A 22282-nucleotide genomic window follows, 5' to 3' on the forward strand; every position below is an offset into this window, starting at 1 on the left:
TGTGAACTAAGCAATTGCGCATTCATCCCCTTTTGCAATTCTTTGTTCACCCTTACACAGACACCTCTGTTCCACGCTTCCGCTGAAACAGCAACCTTGTGCCTTATCCCTTTCTTCTGCAGGAACTCCTGAAAATCCTGTAAAAGAAAAATTGGCTTCTCATCTGTGAAAAGACAATCGATGTTAGCATCATGCTCACTTTTAACCTTGTCACAAAACTTCTTAAACCTTCCTAAGGCTTCTTTTCGTTTCTCTAATGTATATACCCACACATAATGAGAGAAACAATCTACACACACAAGATAATATCTTGCATTGCCTCTAGATGGTGCTAGAGGGCCAATCACATCAGCATACACCCGCTGAAATGCTCTGTCGACCCTGGCCACCTTCCGGGCGCTCTTGGTCACACCTGCAAGAGATATTTCGTCAGTACCAAATGCATTACATTTCATGTAATCACTTTGATCAAAAGTCAACAAATACAGTCCATCTTTCTCTCTGGCAGAAAGATACAACTCTCCATCTTTGAAGATCTTGCAGCTTTTACTATCATAGGACTTTCTTTGCAATCTGCGACACACTCAGCAGATTGAACTTCAACTCAGGAACCAGGTACACATTGTCTATAGTCAAGTTCAGACTCTCAAGATACACAGTTCCAACCCCGGTCGCTTCCAGCTCCTGACCGTTGGCCTGCTTCACAGTGAAGCTTTGCTTCTTAAACGTCGAAAACAGACTTCTGTGTGGGGTCATGTGGAAAGTGCAACCTGTGTCAATGACAAACGTGTTCCCAGCCTCTGGTGTGGTTCCTTTCGACATCAAAGCCTTTGCAGGTTTCACCTGGGTCTTGGTACGATTTTTGCCTGACGCCTCAGGCTTCGCAGAGCTCTCCTTAGCTCTTTTCTGCTGACGTGGCTTCTTACAGTTCCGCTGAAGATGCCCAGTCTGTCCACAACTATAACATCGGACAACATTCAAAGCTACAGCATGCTCTCCAGTAGCAACATCAGTGGGGGAGTCAGAACTCCGTTCCTCCCTCCCCCTGTCCTTCACATCCAGTGCAGCAAGGCGATCGTGTTCATTCAGAACAACCGCGCACACTCTCTCCGCCGTGAGATCCGCGGCCGGTAGGGAACCAAGCTGACTGGCAACCGTTTTGTAAGTCCTATTAAGGCTGTTGATAATCATGAAGCAAAAGACCTCTTCTTGAAGACGGAAATTGCGCTCCACCATCTGCTGATGCAGGAACTTCATTTCAGTCAAATGCGCTTGTACATCTCCATCAGGCGCAAGCCTCAGATTGGTCAGCTTTTCAAAATACAGCAACGCTGAAGAACCAGCATCTCTCTGATGTGTTCTACGCAGCGTTTCCCAAATCTCTCGTGCGTTCTGTAAATCCTGAATGTGCACGAGTTGCTGATCTGAGACACACAGAATTATAGCCGTCCTGGCTTTCACATTCTGTGAATTCCAACCTGGCGTTGGTGCTGCAGGAATGGGGTTCTCAATCACCCCAAAAACCCTCTGATTCTGCAGCAGGGCTTTCATCTTTATAGACCAAGATGAGTAATTGTCATTAGTCAGGGGAGGTGGATCAGGTAGGCCTCCCCCCTTCTTGGCATCCATTTTGAATCCAAGCCTCAGCTCTCACTCTCGAGCCTGTAAAATCCAACAGTTGTTTACTTCCTTCTCTTCACTTGGCAGATAAACCGCAAGCTGCATAAAATGTCCTTGCACAGAACAGCGAAGTTAGTCAAAACGCACTCCGTGTTCCAGCCCCCAGTCAGTAACTCTTCTGACTCCTCGTCGCTTAGCAACTGTGCATTCCAGCGTTATCTAGGAATGCAAGGTATGCGGCTGTTTTCCCCACAGTGCTGGTTTCTCTCAAACGCAGACACTATTTGTGAACCGAAGACTGCCTCTTAACGCGTTCAATTCACAGCCATAAATTCTCCATACCTTGGGGCTCCGTCGCTTGGCTTTCACACCGTCTCGATGCCCAGCCGTCTGTTCAGCTTCCAGCTGCACACAGACATATCTTCCTCCCTTGGTGCAGAGGATGAAGAACGATCCATCAACCTCTCATGCAGATTTCCATGGATCAGAACCACCGGCTCTGCTACCAGATGTCGGATTCTTAAGCCTCAGTCAGAGGTGCTCAGTACAGTGAATAGACTGTCCCTTTGTTCCCACGGTACAGTCCCAAACATCAACATCCTGTTTGGCTTTCCAGCCACCTGCAGCTCGCTGCCGCATTGCTGCTTTTTCCTGACAAAAACAAGACCTGGAGCTGACTGTGGCTCAGATCATCAGCTTCTTATAGCAAAATTCAAGCTTAAACTGAAGAAAGTAGGAAAAACCACTGGGCCGGTAAGATATAATCTAAGTCAAATCCCTTATGAATACACAGTGGACGTGACGAACAGGTTTAAGGATTTAGTTTTCGTGGACAGAGTGCCTGACGAAGTATGGATGGAGGCTCGTAACATTGTACAGGAGGCAACAACGAAAACCATCCCAATGAAAAGGAAATGCAAGAAAGCAAAGTGGCTGTCCAACGAAGCCTTACAAATAGCGGAGGAGAGAAGGCAAATAAAAATGCGAGGGAGATAGTGAAAGATACAGGAATTTGAATGCAGATTTCCAAAGAATAGCAAGGAGAGACAAGAAGGCCTTCTTAAACGAGCAATAGAGGAAAACAACAGAATGGGAAGAACCAGAGATCTGTTCAAGAAAATTGGAGATATGAAAGGAACATTTCGTACAAAGATTACCATAATAAAGGACAAAAGTGGTAAGGACCTAACAGAAGCAGAAGACATCAAGAAGAGGTGGCAAGAATACACAGAGGAATTATACCAGAAAGATATGGATGTCTCGTGCACCCCAGGTAGTGTGGTTGCTGACCTTGAGCCAGACATCCTGGAAAGTGAAGTCAAATGGGCCTTAGAAAGCACTGCAAATAACAAGGCCAGTGGAAGTGATGGTATTCCAGCTGAACTATTTAAAATTTTAAAAGATGATGCTTTTAAGGTGCTACCCTCAATATGCCAGCAAATTTGGAAAACTCATCAGTGGCCAGAAGATGGGAAAAGATCAGTCTACATCCCAATCCCAAAGAAGGGCAGTGCCAAAGAATGCTCCAACTAAAGCACAATTGCACTCATTTCACACGTTAGCAAGGTTATGCGTAAAATTCTACAAGGAAGGCTTTTTATCTCAGGAAAAGAAATCAGCGCTCGACAACTAAACCGGAAGAAAAAGTATTTTTTTGGAAAAATCCCTAAGACCCGGGGTCACAATTTGATAAAAAATCTGACTTTCGGCCACTCACTCAGAAATGGTGCCAAACAGTTGCAAATGCTCCCCTGATAGGTTTGGCGGTCGAAACAGAAGGCTTTTTATCTCAGGAAAAGAAATCATCCCTCGACAACTTAACCGGCAGAAAAAGATTTTTTTGAAAAAATCCCTAAGCCCCGGGGTCACAATTTGATCAAAAATCTGACTTTCGGCCATTCACTCAAAAATGTTGCCACACGGTTGCAAATGCTCCCCTGAGAGGTTTGGCGGTCGAAACAGAAGGCTTTTTATCTCAAGAAAAGAAATCAGCCCTCGACAACTTAATCGGCAGAAAAAGATTTTTTTTTAAAAAAATCCCTATTTCATCAAATATCTGACTTTCGGCCATTCACTCAAAAATGGTGCCTACTGAAGAAGGTAGGAAGAACCACTGGGCCGGTAAGATATAATCTAAGTTAAATCCCTTATTTTGATTACTGGCTCCTCACACATCTCCCGACTCACGACAGTGTGTTGCCCATCGCTCTGTTCTGACTAAAGGATTTTATGCAGCCACTGCTGGCGGGGACATTTTGGGACCCAAAATATCCAACGTCACTAAATTCTGGTGTACTTTTTAACATAATAGTGTAAACAGGGATCAACATAAAAACACTGAGAAGCCATTCGCCCCGCCCCACTACTTTATATGGAAACAATTGGAAAAACCTCTGTGATTGAGGCTACCAACATGGCGCCTTTTTGTACAACGAACACTTCTGAGTTCATTCTTACTACTGCTTTACTACTGCTTTACTACTGCTTTACTACTGCTTTACTACTGCTTTACTACTGCTTTACTACTGCTTTACAACCACTTTACTACCGTCTTACTACCACTTTACTACCACTTTACTACCACTTTACTACCATTTTACTACTACTTTGCTACCATTTTACTACTACTTTGCTACCATTTTACTACCGTTTTACTACCACTTTACTACTACTTTACTACCGCTTTGATACTACTTTACTACCATTTTACTACCATTTTACTACTATCTTAATATCATTTTACTACTACTATTTTTCTACAAATTTTCTACAATTTTACTACTACTACTTTAAAGCTATTTTACTACTATTCCACCACTTTACTATTGGACCATTTTACCTCCGCTTTACTACTACTTTACTACTATCTTACTGCTATTTCACTACTGCCTACCTACCATTTTACTACTATTTTACTACTGCGTTACTGCTACTTTACTGCTATTTTACTGCTACTTCACTACTGGTTTACTATTGCTTTACTACCACTTTACTTCCACTTTACTACTGCCGCATTGCTGCTTTTTCCTGACAAAAACAAGACCTGGAATTGACTGTGGCTCAGATCATCAGCTTCTTATAGCAAAATTCAAGCTTAAACTGAAGAAAGTAGGAAAAACCACTGGGCCGGTAAGATATAATCTAAGTCAAATCCCTTATGAATACACAGTGGAAGTGACGAACAGGTTTAAGGATTTAGATTTGGTGGACAGAGTGCCTGACGAACTATGGATGGAGGCTTGTAACATTGTACAGGAGGCAACAACGAAAACCATCCCAATGAAAAGGAAATGCAAGAAAGCAAAGTGGCTGTCCAACGAGGCCTTACAAATAGCGGAGGAGAGAAGGCAAGCAAAATGCGAGGGAGATAGTGAAAGATACAGGAAATTGAATGCAGATTTCCAAAGAATAGCAAGGAGAGACAAGAAGGCCTTCTTAAATGAGCAATGCAAACAATAGAGGAAAACAACAGAATGGGAAGAACCAGAGATCTGTTCAAGAAAATTGGAGATATGAAAGGAACATTTCGTACAAAGATTACCATAATAAAGGACAAAAGTGGTAAGGACCTAACAGAAGCAGAAGACATCAAGAAGAGGTGGCAAGAATACACAGAGGAATTATACCAGAAAGATATGGATGTCTCGTACACCCCAGGTAGTGTGGTTGCTGACCTTGAGCCAGACATCCTGGAAAGTGAAGTCAAATGGGCCTTAGAAAGCACTGCAAATAACAAGGCCAGTGGAAGTGATGGTATTCCAGCTGAACTATTTAAAATTTTAAAAGATGATGCTTTTAAGGTGCTACCCTCAATATGCCAGCAAATTTGGAAAACTCAGCAGTGGCCAGAAGATGGGAGAAGATCAGTCTCCATCCCAATCCCAAAGAAGGGCAGTGCCAAAGAATGCTCCAACTACCGCACAATTGCACTCATTTCACACGCTAGCAAGGTTATGCTTAAAATTCTACAAGGAAGGCTCAAGCAGTATGTGGATCGAGAACTCCCAGAAGTGCAAGCTGGATTTAGAAGAGGCAGAGGAACCAGAGACCAATTTGCAAACATGCGCTGGATTATGGAGAAAGCTAGAGAGTTCCAGAAAGACATCTACTTCTGCTTCATTGACTATGCAAAAGCCTTTGACTGTGTCGACCACAGCAAACTATGGCAAGTTCTTAAAGAAATGGGAGTGCCTGATCACCTCATCTGTCTCCTGAGAAATCTCTATGTGGGACAAGAAGCTACAGTTAGAACTGGATATGGAACAACTGATTGGTTCAAAATTGGAAAAGGAGTACAACAAGGCTGTATTTTGTCTCCCTGCTTATTTAATTTATATGCAGAATGCATCATGCGAAAGGCTGGGCTGGATGAATCCCAAGCTGGAGTTAAGATTGCCGGAAGAAATATCAACAACCTCAGATATGCAGATGACACAACCTTGATGGCAGAAAGTGAGGAGGAATTAAAGAACCTTTTAATGAGGGTGAAAGAGGAGAGCGCAAAATATGGTCTGAAGCTCAACATCAAAAAAACGAAGATCATGGCCACTGGGCCCATCACCTCCTGGCAAATAGAAGGGGAAGAAATGGAGGCAGTGAGAGATTTTACTTTCTTGGGCTCCATGATCACTGCAGATGGTGACAGCAGCCACGAAATTAAAAGACGCCTGCTTCTTGGGAGAAGGGCAATGACAGGCCTAGACAGCATCTTGAGAAGTAGAGACGTCACCTTGCCAACAAAGGTCCGTATAGTTAAAGCCATGGTTTTCCCAGTAGTGATGTATGGAAGTGAGAGCTGGACCATAAAGAAGGCTTATCGCCGAAGAATTGATGCTTTTGAATTATGGTGCTGGAGGAGACTCTTGAGAGTTCCATGGACTGCAAGAAGATCAAACGCATCCATTCTTAAGGAAATCAGCCCTAAGTGCTCACTGGAAGGACAGATCGTGAAGCTGAGGCTCCTGTACTTTGGCCACCTCATGAGAAGAGAAGACTCCCTGGAGAAGACACTGGTGCTGGGAAAGATGGAGGGCACAAGGAGAAGGGGGCGACAGAGGACGAGATGGTTGGATAGTGTTTTCGAGGTTACCAGCATGAGTTTGACCAAACTGCGGGAGGTAGTGGAGGACAGAGGTGCCTGGCGTGCTCTGGTCCATGGGGTCACGAAGAGTCGGACACGACTAAACGACTAAACAACAACAACATAGGGAAGTTTTTTAATGTTTACTGTTTTATTACCTTTTTATATGTTTTGGAAGCCGCCCAGAGTGGCTAGAGCAACCCAGGCAGATGGATGTGGTATAAATACAGTGGTACCTCAGGTTACATATGCTTCAGGTTACATATGCTTCAGGTTACAGATGCTTCAGGTTACAGACTCCGCTAACCCAGAAATAGTGCTTCAGGTTAAGAAATTTGCTTCTGAGAACAGAAATCGTGATCCGGCGGCGCGGCGACAGCAGGAGGCCCCATTAGCTAAAGTGGTGCTTCAGGTTAAGAACAGTTTCAGTTTAAGAACGGACCTCCGGAACGAATTAAGTACTTAACCTGAGGTACCACTGTAGTACAATTGTTGTTACAGAACAGGGCACCCCTATTTTCATCGGAGAAATGTTGGAGGGTATGCTTTTGTCCTCACCATAGTTTTGACTACGGGCTCCTCACACAGCTCCTGACTCACGACAGTGTGTTGCCCATCGCTCAGTTCTGACTAAAGGATTTTATGCAGCCACTGCTGGCGGGGACATTTTGGGACCCAAAATATCCAACGCCACTAAATTCTGGTGTACTTTTTCACATAAGAGTGTAAACAGGGATCAACATACAAACACTGAGAAGCCTTTCCCCACGCCCCACTACTTTATATGGAAACAACTGGAAAAACCTCTGTGATTGAGGCTACCAACATGGCGCCTTTTTGTACAACAAACCCGTCTGAGGTCATTCTTACTTCTACTTTACTACTAATTTACTACTGCTTTACTACTAGTTTACTACTGCTTTACTACCGCTTGACTACTACTTTACTGCCATTTTACTACTGCTTTACTACTAATTCACTACTGTTTTACTATCATTTTACTAAGACTTTACTACAATTTTACTACTACTTTACTACTACTTTAAAGCTATTTTACTACTATTCCGCCACTCAAAAATGGTGCCAAACGGATGCAAATGCTCCCCTGCGAGGTTTGGCGATCGAAACGGAAGGGTTTTTATCACAGGAAAAGAAATTAACCCTCAACAACTTAACTGGTATAAAAAGATTTTTTTGAAAAAATCCCTAAGCCACGGGGTCACAATTTCAGCAATAATCTGACTTTCGGCAATTCACTCAAATATGGTGCCAAACGGTTGCAAATGCTCCCCTGAGAGGTTTGGCCGTCGAAACAGAAGGCTTTTTATCACAGGACAAGAAATCAGCCCTCAACAACTTCACCGGCAGTATTAGATTTTTTTGGAAAAACCTCTAAGCCCCGGGGTCACAATTACAGCAAAAATCTGACTTTCGGCAACTCACTGAAAAATGGTGCCAAACGGTTGCAAATGATCTCCTGAGAGGTTTGGCGGTCGAAACAGAAGGCTTTTTATCACAGGAAAAGAAATCAGCCCTCAACAACGTCGCCGGGTGAAAAAGATTTTTTTTGAAAAATCCCTAGGCCCCTGGGTCACAATTTCAGCAAAAATCTGACTTTCGGCAATTCACTCAAAACTGGTGCCAAACGGTTGCAAATGCTCCTCTGAAAGGTTTGCCGGCCGAAACAGAAGGCTTTTTACATTGGTCAAGAAATCAGCCCTCAACAACTTCACCGGCAGCAAAAGATTTTTTTCTAAAAATCCCTAAGCCCCGGGGTCACAATTTCAGCAAAAATCTGACTTTCGGCAACTCACTCAAAAATCGTGCCAAATAGTTGCAAATGCTCCCCTGAGAGGTTTTGCGGTCGAAACAGAAGGCTTTTTATCACAGGACAAGAAATCAGCACTCAAAAACTTCACAAGCAGTATTAGATTTTTTTGAAAAAATCCCTAAGCCCCGGGGTCAAAATTTCAGCAAAAATCGGCCTTTCGGCAATTCACTCAAAAATGGTGCCAAACGTTTGCAAATGCTGCACCGAAAGGTTTGCCGGTCGAAACAGAAGGCTTTTTTTTCACAGGACAAGAAATCAGCCCTCAACAAGTTAACCGAGAGAAAAAGATTTTTTTGAAAAAATCCCTAAGCCCTGGGGTCAGAATTTCATAAAAAATCTGATGTTCTCCAATTCACTCAAAAATGCTGCCAAAGAGTTGCAAATGCTCCCCTGAAAGGTTTGCCGGTCGAAACAGAAGGCTTTTTATCACAGGACTAGAAATAAGCCCTCAACAAGTTAACCGGGAGAAAAAGATTTTTTTGAAAAAATCCCTAAGCCCCGAGGTTACAATTTCATCAAAAATCTGACTTTCGGCAATTCATTCAAAAATGGTGCCAAACGGTTGCAAATGCTCCCCTGAAAGGTTTGGCGGTCAAAACAGAAGACTTTTTATCACAGGACAAGAAATCAGCCCTCAACAAGTTAACCGGGAGAAAAAGATTTTTTTGAAAAAATCCCTAAGCCCCGGGGTCAAAATTTCAGCAAAAATCTGCCTTTCGGCAATTCACTCAAAAATGGTGCCAAACGGTTGCAAATGCTCCACCGAAAGGTGTGGTGGTCGAAACAGAAGGTTTTTTATCACAGTACAAGAAATCAGCCCTCAACAACTTCACTGGCAGAAAAAGATTTTTTTGAAAAAACCCCTCAGCCGACGGGGTCACAATTTCATAAAAAATCAGATTTTTGGCAATTCACTCAAAAATGTTGCCAAACGGTTGCAAATGCTCCTCTGAAAGGTTTGGCGGTCGAAACCGAAGGCTTTTTATCACAGGACAAGAAATCAGCCCTCAACAACTTCACCGGCAGAAAAAGGGTTTTTTGAAAAAATACCTAAGCCCCGGGGTCACAATTTCATAAAAAATCGGAAGTTCTCCAATTCACTCAAAAATGGTGCCAAATGGTTGCAAATGCTCCCCTGAGAGGTTTGGCGGTCGAAACAGAAGGCTTTTTTTCACAGGACAAGAAATCAGCCCTCAACAAGTTAACCGGGAGAAAAAGATTTTTTTGAGAAAATCCCTAAGCCCCGGGGTCACAATTTCGTAAAAAATCTGACTTTCGGCAATTCACTGAAAAATGGTGACAAACGGTTGCAAATGCTCCCCTGAAAGGTTTTCCGGTCGAAACAGAAGGCTTTTTATCACAGGACAAGAAATCAGCCCTCAACAACTTCACCGGCAGAAAAATGTTTTTTTGAAAAAAATCCCTAAGCCCCGGGGTCAAAATTTCAGCAAAAATCTGCCTTTCGGCAATTCACTCAAAAATGGTGCCAAACGGTTGCAAATGCTCCACCGAAAGGTTTGGTGGTCAAAACAGAAGGCTTTTTATCACAGGACAAGAAATCAGCCCTCAACAACTTCACTGGCAGAAAAAGATTTTTTTGACAAAATCTCTAATCCCCGGAGTCACAATTTCATAAAATATCTGACTTTTCGCAAGTCACTCAAAAATAGTTCCAAACGGTGGCAAATGCTCCCCTGAAAGGTTTGCCGGTCGAAACAGAAGGCTTTTTATAAGAGGACAAGGAATCAGCCCTCAACAATTTCACCGGCAGGAAAAGATTTTTTTGAAAAAATCCCTAAGCCCCGGCGTCACAATTTCAACAAAAATCTGACTTTCGGCAGTTCACTTAAAAATGGTTCCAAACGGTTGCAAATGCTCCCCTGAAAGGTTTGCCGGTCGAAACAGAAGGCTTTTTATAACAGGACAAGAAATCAGACCTCAACAACTTAACCGACAGAAAAAAGATTTTTTGAAAAAATTCCCAAGCCACGGGGTCAGAATTTCATCAAAAATCTGAAGTTCTCCAATTCACTCGAAAATGGTGCCAAACGGTTGCAAATGCTCCTCTGAAAGGTTTGCCGGTCGAAAAAGAAGGCTTTTTATCACAGGACAAGAAATCAGCCCTCAACAACTTCACCGGCAGAAAAAGATTATTTTGAAAAAATCCCTAAGCCCCGGGGTCACGATTTCAGCAAAAATCTGACTTTCGGCAATTCACTCAAAAATCGTTCCAAACGGTTGCAAATGCTACCCTTAGAGGTTTGGCGGTTGAAACAGAAGGCTTTTTATCACAGGACAAGAAATCAGCCCTCAACAACTTCACCGGCAGACAAAGTGTTTTTTTGAGAAAATCCCTAAGCCCCGGGGTCACAATTTCATCAAAAATCTGGCTTTCGGCAATTCACTCAAAAATGGTGCCAAATGGTGGCAAATGCTCCCCTGAGAGGTTTGGCAGTCGAAACAGAAGGCTTTTTATCACAGGAAAAGAAATCAGAACTCGTCAAGTTAACCGGGAGAAAAAGATTTTTTTGAAAAAATCCCTAAGCCCCAGGATCACAATTACAGCAGAAATCTAACTTTCGGCAATTCACTCAAAAATGGTGCCAAACGGTTGCAAATGCTCCCCTGAAAGGTTTTCCGGTCGAAACAGAAGGCTTTTTATCACAGGACAAGAAATCAGCCCTCAACACCTTCACGGGCAGAAAAAGATTTTTTTGAAAATATCCGTAAGCCCCGGGGTCACAATTCCATAAAAAATCTGAAGTTCTCCAATTCACTCAAAAATGGTGCCAAACGGTTGCAAATGCTCTCCTGAGAGGTTTGGCGGTCGAAACAGAAGGCTTTTTATCACAGGACAAGAAATCAGCCCTCGACAACTTAACTAGTAGAAAAAGATTTTTTTGACAAAATCCCTAAGCCCCGGGGTCAAAATTTCAGCAAAAATCGGCCTTTCGGCAATTCACTCAAAAATGGTGCCAAATGGTTGCAAATGCTGCACCGAAAGGTGCGTGGTCGAAACAGAAGGCTTTTTTTTCACAGGACAAGAAATCAGCCATCAACAAGTTAACCGGGAGAAAAAGATTTTTTTGAAAAAATCCCTAAGCCCCGTGGTCAAAATTTCAGCAAAAATCTGACTTTCGGCAATTCACTCAAAAATGGTGCCAAACGGTTGCAAATGCTCCCCTGAAAGGTCTGCCGGTCGAAACAGAAGGCTTTTTATCACAGGACAAGAAATCAGCCCTCAACAACTTTACCGGCAGAAAAAGTGTTTTTTTGAGAAAATCCCTAAGCCCCGGGGTCAGAATTTCATCAAAAATCTGGCTTTCGGCAATTCACTCAAAAATGGTGCCAAACGGTGGCAAATGCTCCCCTGAGAGGTTTGGCGGTCGAAACAGAATGCTTTTTATCACAGCACAAGAAATCGGCCCTCAACAAACGTACCGGCAGAAAAAGATTTTTTTGAAAAAATCCCTAAGCCCCGGGGTGACAATTTCATAAAAAATCTGACTTTTGGCAATTCATTCAAAAATGGTGCCAAACGGTTGCAAATGCTCTCCTGAGTGGTTTGGCCGTCGAAACAGAAGGCTTTTTATCACAGGACAAGAAATCACCCCTCAACAAGTTCACTGGCAGAAAAAGATTTTTTTGAAAAAATCTCTAATCCCCGGAGTCACAATTTCATAAAATATCTGCCTTTCGGCAATTCACTCAAAAATGGTTCCAAACGGTTGCAAATGCTCCCCTGAAAGGTTTGCCGGTCGAAACAGAAGGCTTTTTATAACAGGACAAGGAATAAGCCCTCAACAATTTCACCGGCAAGAAAAGATTTTTTTGAAAAAATCCCTAAGCCCCGGCATCACAATTTCAACAAAAATCTGACTTTCGGCAATTCACTTAAAAATGGTTCCAAACGGTTGCAAATGCTCCCCTGAGAGGATTAGCCGTCGAAACAGAAGGCTTTTTATCACATCACAAGAAATCAGCCATCAACAACTTCAACGGCAGAAAAAGCTTTTTTTGAAAAAAATCCCAAAGCCCAGGGGTCAAAATTTCAGCAAAAACCTGACTTTCGGCAATTCACTCGAAAATGGTGCCAAACGGTTGTAAATGCTTCCCTGAGAGGTTTGGCGGTTGAAACAGAAGGCTTTTTATCACAGGACATGAAATCAGCCCTCAACAACTTCACCGGCAGAAAAAGAGTTTTTTAGAAAAAATCCCTAACCCCCGGGGTCACAATTTCATCAAAAATCTGGTTTTCGGCAATTCACTCAAAAATGGTGCCAAACGGTGGCAAATGCTCCCCTGAGAGGTTTGGCGGTCGAAACAGAATGCTTTTTATCACAGGACAAGAAATCAGCCCTCAACAACTTTACCGGCAGAAAAAGTGTTTTTTTGAGAAAATCCCTAAGCCCCGGGGTCAGAATTTCATCAAAAATCTGGCTTTCGGCAATTCACTCAAAAATGGTGCCAAACGGTGGCAAATGCTCCCCTGAGAGGTTTGGCGGTCGAAACAGAATGCTTTTTATCACAGCACAAGAAATCGGCCCTCAACAAACGTACCGGCAGAAAAAGATTTTTTTGAAAAAATCCCTAAGCCCCGGGGTGACAATTTCATAAAAAATCTGACTTTTGGCAATTCATTCAAAAATGGTGCCAAACGGTTGCAAATGCTCTCCTGAGTGGTTTGGCCGTCGAAACAGAAGGCTTTTTATCACAGGACAAGAAATCACCCCTCAACAAGTTCACTGGCAGAAAAAGATTTTTTTGAAAAAATCTCTAATCCCCGGAGTCACAATTTCATAAAATATCTGCCTTTCGGCAATTCACTCAAAAATGGTTCCAAACGGTTGCAAATGCTCCCCTGAAAGGTTTGCCGGTCGAAACAGAAGGCTTTTTATAACAGGACAAGGAATAAGCCCTCAACAATTTCACCGGCAAGAAAAGATTTTTTTGAAAAAATCCCTAAGCCCCGGCATCACAATTTCAACAAAAATCTGACTTTCGGCAATTCACTTAAAAATGGTTCCAAACGGTTGCAAATGCTCCCCTGAGAGGATTAGCCGTCGAAACAGAAGGCTTTTTATCACATCACAAGAAATCAGCCATCAACAACTTCAACGGCAGAAAAAGCTTTTTTTGAAAAAAATCCCAAAGCCCAGGGGTCAAAATTTCAGCAAAAACCTGACTTTCGGCAATTCACTCGAAAATGGTGCCAAACGGTTGTAAATGCTTCCCTGAGAGGTTTGGCGGTTGAAACAGAAGGCTTTTTATCACAGGACATGAAATCAGCCCTCAACAACTTCACCGGCAGAAAAAGAGTTTTTTAGAAAAAATCCCTAACCCCCGGGGTCACAATTTCATCAAAAATCTGGTTTTCGGCAATTCACTCAAAAATGGTGCCAAACGGTGGCAAATGCTCCCCTGAGAGGTTTGGCGGTCGAAACAGAATGCTTTTTACCACAGCACAAGAAATCGGCCCTCAACAAATTGACCGGCAGAAAAAGATTTTTTTGAAAAAATCTCTAAGCCCCGGGGTCACAATTTCATAAAAAATCTGAAGTTCTCCAATTCACTCAAAAATGGTGCCAAACGGTTGCAAATGCTCCTCTGAAAGGTTTGCCGGTTCGAAACAGAAGGCTTTTTATCACAGTACAAGAAATCAGTCCTCAACAACTTCACCGGCAGAAAAAGATTATTTTGAAAAAATCCCTAAGCCCCGGGGTCACAATTTCAGCAAAAATCTGACTTTCGGCAATTCACTCGAAGATGGTGCCAAACGGTTGCAAATGCTCCTCTGAGAGGTTTGGCTGTCGAAACAGAAGGCTTTTTATCACAGGACAAGAAATCAGCCGTCAACAAGTTAACCGGCAGAAAAAGATTATTTTGAAAAAATCCCTAAGCCCCGGGGTCACAATTTCATAAAAAATCTGACTTTCGGTAATTCACTCAAAAATGGTGCCAAACGGTTGCAAATGCTCCCCTGAAAGGTTTTCCGGTCAAAACAGAAGGCTTTTTATCACAGGACAAGAAATCAGCCCTCAACAACTTCACCGGCAGAAAAATTTTTTTTTGAAAAAATCCCTAAGCCCCGGGGTCAAAATTTCAGCAAAAATCTGACTTTCAGCAATTCATTCAAAAATGGTGCCAAACGGTTGCAAATGCTCTCCTGAGGGGTTTGGCCGTCGAAACAGAAGACTTTTTTTCACAGGACAAGAAATCTGCCCTCAACAACTTAACCAGCAGAAAAAGATTTTTTTGAAAAAATACCTAAGCCCTGGGGTCAGAATTTCAGCAAAAAACTGCCTTTCGGCAATTCATTCAAAAATGGTACCAAACGGTTGCAAATGCTCCACCGAAAGGTTTGGTGGTCGAAACAGAAGGCTTTTTATCACAGGACAAGAAATCAGCCCTCAACAACTTCACTGGCAGAAAAAGATTTTTTTGAAAAAATCTCTAATCCCCGGAGTCACAATTTCATAAAATATCTGACTTTTCGCAATTCACTCAAAAATGGTTCCAAACGGTTGCAAATGCTCCCCTGAAAGGTTTGCCGGTCGAAACAGAAGGCTTCTTATAACAGGACAAGAAATCAGACCTCAACAACTTAACCGACAGAAAAAGATTTTTTTGAAAAAATTCCCAAGCCACGGGGTCAGAATTTCATCAAAAATCTGAAGTTCTCCAATTCACTCAAAAATGGTGCCAAACGGTTGCAAATGCTCCTCTGAAAGGTTTGCTGGTCGAAACAGAAGGCTTTTATCACAGGAAAAAAAATCAGCCCTCAACAACTTCACTGGCAGAAAAGGATTTTTTTGAATATATCCCTAAGCCCCGGGGTCACAATTTCATAAAAAATCTGAAGTTCTCTAATTAACTCAAAAATGGTGCCAAACGGTTGCAAATGCTCTCCTGAGAGGTTTGGCGGTCAAAACAGAAGGCTTTTATCACAGGACAAGAAATCCGCCCTCAACAACTTAACCGGCAGAAAAAGATTTTTTTGAAAAAATCCTTAAGGGGTTACAATTTCATATAAAATCTGACTTTCGGCAATTCACTCAAAAATGGTGCCAAACGGTTGCAAATTCTCCTCTGAGAGGTTTGGCGGTCGAAACAGAAGGCTTTTTATCACAGGACAAGAAATCAGCCGTCAATAACTTCACCGGCAGAAAAAGATTTTTTTGAAAAAATCCCTAAACCCCGGGGTCACAATTTCATCAAAAATCTAACTTTCTTCCATTCACTCAAGAATGTTGCCAAACGGTTGCAAATGTGGCTGTCCAACGAGGCCTTACAAATAGCGGAGGAGAGAAGGCAAGAAAAATGCGAGGGAGATAGTGAAAGATACAGGAAACTGAATGCAGATTTCCATAGAATAGCAAGGAGAGACAAGAAGGCCTTCTTAAACGAGCAATGCAAACAATAGAGGAAAAAAACAGAATGGGAAGAACCAAAGATCTGTTCAAGAAAATTGGAGATATGAAAGGAACATTTCGTACAAAGATTACCATAATAAAGGACAAAAGTGGTAAGGACCTAACAGAAGCAGAAGACATCAAGAAGAGGTGGCAAGAATACACAGAGGAATTATACCAGAAAGATATGGATGTCTCGTACACCCCAGGTAGTGTGGTTGCTGACCTTGAGCCAGACATCCTGGAAAGTGAAGTCAAATGGGCCTTAGAGAGCACTGCAAATAACAAGGCCAGTGGAAGTGATGGTATTCCAGCTGAACTATTTAAAATTTTAAAAGATGATGCTGTTAAGGTGCTACACTCAATATGCCAGCAAATTTGGAAAACTCAGCAGTGGCCAGAAGATGGGAGAAGATCAGTCTCCATCCCAATCCCAAAGAAGGGCAGTGCCAAAGAATGCTCCAACTAAAGCACAATTGCACTCATTTCACACGCTAGCAAGGTTATGCGTAAAATTCTACAAGGAAGACTCTTTATCAAACGAAAAGAAATCAGCGCTCGACAACTTAACCGGCAGAAAAAGTATTTTTTGGAAAAATCCCTAAGCCCCGGGGTCACAATTTCATCAAAAATCTGACTTTCGGCCATTCACTCAAAAATGGTGCCAAACGGTTGCAAATGCTCCCCTAAGAGGTTTGGCGGTCGAAACAGAAGGCTTTTTATCTCAGGAAAAGAAATCAGCTCTCCACAACTTAACCGGCAGAAAAAGATTTTTTTGAAAAAATCCCTAAACCCCGGGGTCACAATTACATCAAAAATCTACTGCGTTACTGCTACTTTACTGCTATTTTACTGCTACTATTCCACCACTTTACTATTGTTTTACCATTACTTAACTGCTACTTCATTACTGGTTTACTATTGCTTTACTACCACTTTACTTCCACTTTACTACTGCTACTTTATTACTTATACTACTTTACTATTTATACCCCTATTTATACAGTAGACCTTCCTGAACAGTGGCATGCCTGTCTATAGTAACAAATAGTATTGTTACTATTTTATTAATTGTATATACTGCCCTTCATCCGTAGATTTAAGGTTGGTTTACAACGTTAAAATGCAAGGTAAAAAACACAAAATACACAATAAAAACAAGAACAAGAACAAACCAATTAGCCTCCTCCCTCAACCTCTCCTTTGGCTTGTCCTTCACTCATGACTTCTCTCTTGTTCCTTGATCTCAACTTCCCCACTTTTGCAAACCTTCCAGTTGTCCCTAATTTTGCCGGGACAGTCCCAGATTTATTGAAGCTGTCCTGGTTTCTGATGTTATACTGCTTTTCCTTAGGACGTCCCTATGTTCATGGGAGAAATGTTGGATGGTATGGAGTTATACATAGAATAGAATGATAGAATGATCTCGATACGAATCCAAGGCAGACCTTTTCACATCACAGTAATCCAAGTTTATGCACCAACTACTGGTGCTGAAGAAACTGAAATTGACCAATTCTATGAAGACTAACAACACCTTATAGAAGTGACACCAAAGAAGGATGTGTTAGTATCTTCAGCTCACAGGCAGAGGTACCTGGCCTCCCCCGAGGCAATTGAGCGAGATACTGTGTTTACCGTCCGTCTGCGACCCCGGCAGGCTAGGTAAACAAACCCGGCGATTCTTCTCATTAGTCGTGAGAAGAACACACCCTCTGCTTCTCTGCTTCTCTCCCTCCCTGCATTCTCCCCAGGGAGGGGAAATGAGACAGACAGGAGTCCTTTCTACATGTTTTATTCCTGTCACTCAACAGTACATAGAAATGTGACTGCACCCTTCAGTCTCCATCAGAAGAGTCACAACTCCTCCCCTGTACTTCCAGCACAGGTCAGATGACACACTGAGCTAACATCCGGTGCTCAGTACAGAGAATAGGCTCCACCTTTTCTCCAAAAGTACATCTGCAAACCGCAACATCCTGTTTTGCATTCCAGCCATCTGGAGCTGGCTTTTGCCTTGGTGCTTTTTCCTGACATCCTCCCCCAAAAGCATCAATGGGCAAAACATGATCCAGAGAAGAGAACAAACAGTTGTTATACATATAACAGTCCCCTGTTGTTTCAGTTCCACCCTTGGAACTCCCCACCACTGGTTTCACCAGTGTACCTCTCTGGTTGTCTGGCTTCCAAGGAATGAGTGCTTCTGCATTACCTTGGTTAGCTACTCTCTGTTGTGTCTTTGTCTCTGACTTAGACACTGCTTCAAGAGAGCCAGTGTGGTGTAGTGGTTAAGAGCGGTAGTCTCCTAATCTGGGGAACCGGGTTCGCGTCTCCGCTCCTCCACATGCAGCTGCTGGGTGACCTTGGGCCAGTCACACTTCTTTGAAGTCTCTCAGCCCCGCTCACCTCACAGAGTGTTTGTTGTGGGGGAGGAAGGGAAAGGAGAATGTTAGCCGCTTTGAGACTCCTGAAGGGGAGTGAAAGGCGGGATATCAAATCCAAACTCTTCTTCTTCTTCTTCTTCAACCTGCTTTGAGTTGTTAACAATAGCAACACATACAACAGCTAAGTTAGCAAACTCTTTTGAGTACCTCTTTGGTGGTACACCCTTTGTAACTCTCTCAGACCTGCGTATGAGGTTCTGATCCTCTGTGCTCACTGGTTCAACCTTTGGACTCTGTTGAGAACCAGTAGCAATCAGTGGTTCTTCCTTCACCTGTGAAGGTCTATCCATTGTGTGAGATTTCCTCTCAATGACTGTTACAACTGAACTCTCTGAGCTATCACTGTCATCGTCAGTACCACTGTAATCTGCGACATCAGAAAAATCATCATCATCATCTGAATCGTTTCCTGTGGGAAATGTGTGTTCTACAACCCGCTCTTGCTCTGGAGCACTCTCTAGGAACTTTGTGAGAATCACCTGACCAGATTCAGACAAAATTACTCTGTAGAGACCTTTTTCATAACCCACAAAAATGCCTCTGGCATTCTTTACTCCACCTGGAGCTTCTGTTCTCACATGAGACCCGAAAACCTTAAAATAGGCAACAGAAGGTTTTCTATTGAACAGCTTCTCAAAAGGAGAACATCCCAACTCTGTTGAGACCTTTCTCAACCACACATGAAGATAGGACGCTAGCGATTCGGCCCAATATTCATGTGGCAAATGTGAACTCAGCAATTGCGCATTCATCCCCTTTTGCAATTCTTTGTTCACTCTAACACAGACCCCCCTGTTCCACGCTTCGGTCGAAACAGCAATTTTGTGGTCTATCCCTTTTCCATCCAGGAACTTCTGAAACTTCTGTAACAGAAAAATTTGCTTGTCATCTGTGAAAAGACAATCAATGTTAGCATCATGCATATTTTTAACCTTGTCACAAAACTCCTGAAACTTTTCTAAAGTTTCTTGCGGTTTCTCCATCATATAAACCCAAGAATAATTAGTGAAACAATCCACACACAAAAGGTAAAATTTTGCACTGCTCCTAGATGGCTCTAGAGGACCAATCACATCAGCATACACCCGCTGAAATGCTCTGTCGACCTTCTTCGTCACCTTCCTGGTGCTCACACTGGTCACACCTGCAAGAGAGATTTCGTTAGAATCAGAAGAATTACATTTCATGTAATCACTTTGATCAAAAGTCAACAAATACAGTCCATCTTTCTCTTTGGCAGTAAGAAACAGTTCTCCATCTTTGTAGATTTTGCAGCTTTTAGCATCATAGGTCAGTTTCAGTCCTTTCTTTGCAATCTGCGACACGCTCAGCAGATTAAATCTCAGTTCTGGAACCAGGTAAACATCACTTATAGTCAAGTTCAGACTCTCAAGATACACAGTCCCAATTCCAGTCGCTTCCAACTCTTGACCGTTGGCCTGTTTCACAGCGAAGCTTTGCTTCTTCAACGTCGTAAACAGTTGTCTGTGCGGGCACATATGAACCGTTGCGCCCGTGTCAATTATGAACGAGTTCCCAACATCTGGCGTGGTTCCTTTCGCCATCATAGCCTTTGCAGGTTTCACCTGGCACTTGGAACGGCTTTTGCCTGACGCCTCAGGCTTCGTAGAGCTGCTCTTTGCTCCTCTTGACTGGCGCGGCTTCTTACAGTTTCGCTGTAGATGCCCAGTCTGTCCACAATTGTAGCATCGGACAGCACTCAATGCTACACCATGCTCCCTAGTAGCATCAGCAGTGGGGGAATTAGAACTCTGTTCTTCCCTCCCCCTGTCTTTCACTTCCAGTGCAGCAAGTCTGTCATGTTCATTCAGGACCACAGCACACACTCTCTCCGCGGTCAGCTGCGCGGCCGGTAGGGAACCAAGCTGACTGGCAACAACCTTGTAGGTGCGGTTAAGGCTGTTTATCATCATGAAGCAAAACACTTCCTCCTGAAGACGGAAATTGCGTTCCACCATCTGTTGACGCAGAAACTTCATTTCTGTCAGGTGCGCTTGAACATCTCCATCAGGCGCAAGTCTCAGATTGGTCAATTTCTCAAAATACAGCAACGCTGAAGAACCAGCATCTCTCTGATGCGTTGTACGCAGCGTGTCCCAAACCTCTTTCGCATTTTCTAAATGCTGAACATGCACCAACTGATCATCTGAGACACACAGAATTATAGCAGTCCTGGCTCTTACATTCTGTGACTCCCAACCTCTGGTTGGTGCTGCAGGGATGGGGTTTTCAATTACATCAAAAAGCCTCTGATTCTGCAGCAGGGCCTTCATCTTTACAGACCAAGATGAATAATTGTCATTGGTTAAGGGAGGTGGGTAAGGCAGACCTCCCCCTTTCTTGGCATCCATCTTGAAGCCAAGCCTCCAGCTCACACTGTCAAACAAACTGTAAAATCCAACAGTTGTTTTTTCCTTTCTCACGCAGGCAAACTGCACGTTGTTTACGCTCTTTTGCACCTGGCAGCTAAACTCTGGCTGCTATGGAAAGTCCCTTCCAAGGGCACGTAAACTTGTAGCCAAAACATTCTCTGATTTTGTTTCGCTTTCCCAGGCTCACACTCACAGTCCAGCCCCTTTGCCAGTAACTTTCCAACTTTCCGTTACTTAGCAACAATGCATTTCAATAGGACAGTTTATCAACCACAAGAATTTGTGGAATGCAGGCTTCAGCCTTCAAGCTGCAGGCCTCTTCCTCCCGGAGCTTTTGTTTTCGTTGAAACGCAGCTCCGTGAACCAGTGAATTAATCAAACTGCGTTCACTCTTCTAGCCCGAAATGCAGCATACCTTGAACTTTGTTGCTCTGGAAAACACCTCTTCTTTCCACCAGCTGTCTGTTGAGCCTCTGGCTTCTTTCAGACGCTTGCCTTCTCCCTTGGAGCAGAGGAGGACAATCCACCAGCCTCTCATGCAGATGTCCGATGAATCGCAACCATCCGAAGGCTGCCATATGTTAGTATCTTCAGCTCACAGGCAGAGGTACCTGGCCTCCCCCGAGGCAATTGAGCGAGATACTGTGTTTACTGCGACCCCGGCAGGCTAGGTAAACAAACCCAGCGATTCTTCTCATTAGTCGTGAGAAGAACACACCCTCTGCTTCTCTGCTTCTCTCCCTCCCTGCATTCTCCCCAGGGAGGGGAAATGAGACAGACAGGAGTCCTTTCTACATGTTTTATTCCTGTCACTCAACAGTACATAGAAATGTGACTGCACCCTTCAGTCTCCATCAGAAGAGTCACAACTCCTCCCCTGTACTTCCAGCACAGGTCAGATGACACACTGAGCTAACATCCAGTGCTCAGTACAGAGAATAGGCTCCACCTTTTCTCCAAAAGTACATCTGCAAACCACAACATCCTGTTTTGCATTCCAGCCATCTGGAGCTGGCTTTTGCCTTGGTGCTTTTTCCTGACAGGATGTTCTTCCCATTATAGGGGATTGCAATGCTAAAGTAGGGAGGCAAGAGATAAAAGGAACAACTGGCAAGTTTGGCCTTGGAGATCAAAACAAAGCAGGGCAAAGGCTAATAGAGTTCTGTCAAGAGAACAAGCTGGTCATCACAAACACGCTTTTCCAACAACACAAGAGACGACTCTACACATGGACATCACCAGATGGGCAGCATCGAAATCAGATTGATTATATTCTCTGCAGCCAAAGATGGAGAAGCTCTATACAGTCAGCAAAAACTGTCGGATTCTTAAGCCTCAGTCAGAGGTAACTGGCCACTCTCCAGGCACCAGGCTTAAGATCCTTGTTGACCTCCCCGTCTGCGTCTCCCGGCAGGATACAGGCAAGGTCACAATCGGCGATCCCACTCAGCGTGAGAGGGACACACCATTTCTCCCTCCTCCCTGCTTCCCTCAGGGAGGGG

At 43.3% G+C, this 22282-nt stretch overlaps 1 protein-coding gene across 1 annotated transcript in view; it reads right to left on the reverse strand.

The window, feature by feature from the left end:
• Positions 1–18392: 18392 nt before the first annotated feature.
• LOC308476381 (uncharacterized protein) overlaps positions 18393–22282 on the reverse strand; it is a gene marked incomplete at both ends in the record, with an annotated part of 63376 nt that continues 59486 nt past the window's right edge. The window contains one exon of the mRNA XM_081003923.1: positions 18393–18754. Within this exon, the coding sequence (XP_080860049.1) occupies positions 18393–18754 (362 nt within the window). The remainder of the gene's footprint in view (positions 18755–22282) is intronic.

Source organism: Podarcis pityusensis (genome assembly GCF_964106645.2).
Source record: "Podarcis pityusensis genome assembly, chromosome: 4".
In the NCBI taxonomy this organism is placed as follows: Eukaryota; Metazoa; Chordata; class Lepidosauria; order Squamata; family Lacertidae; genus Podarcis; species Podarcis pityusensis.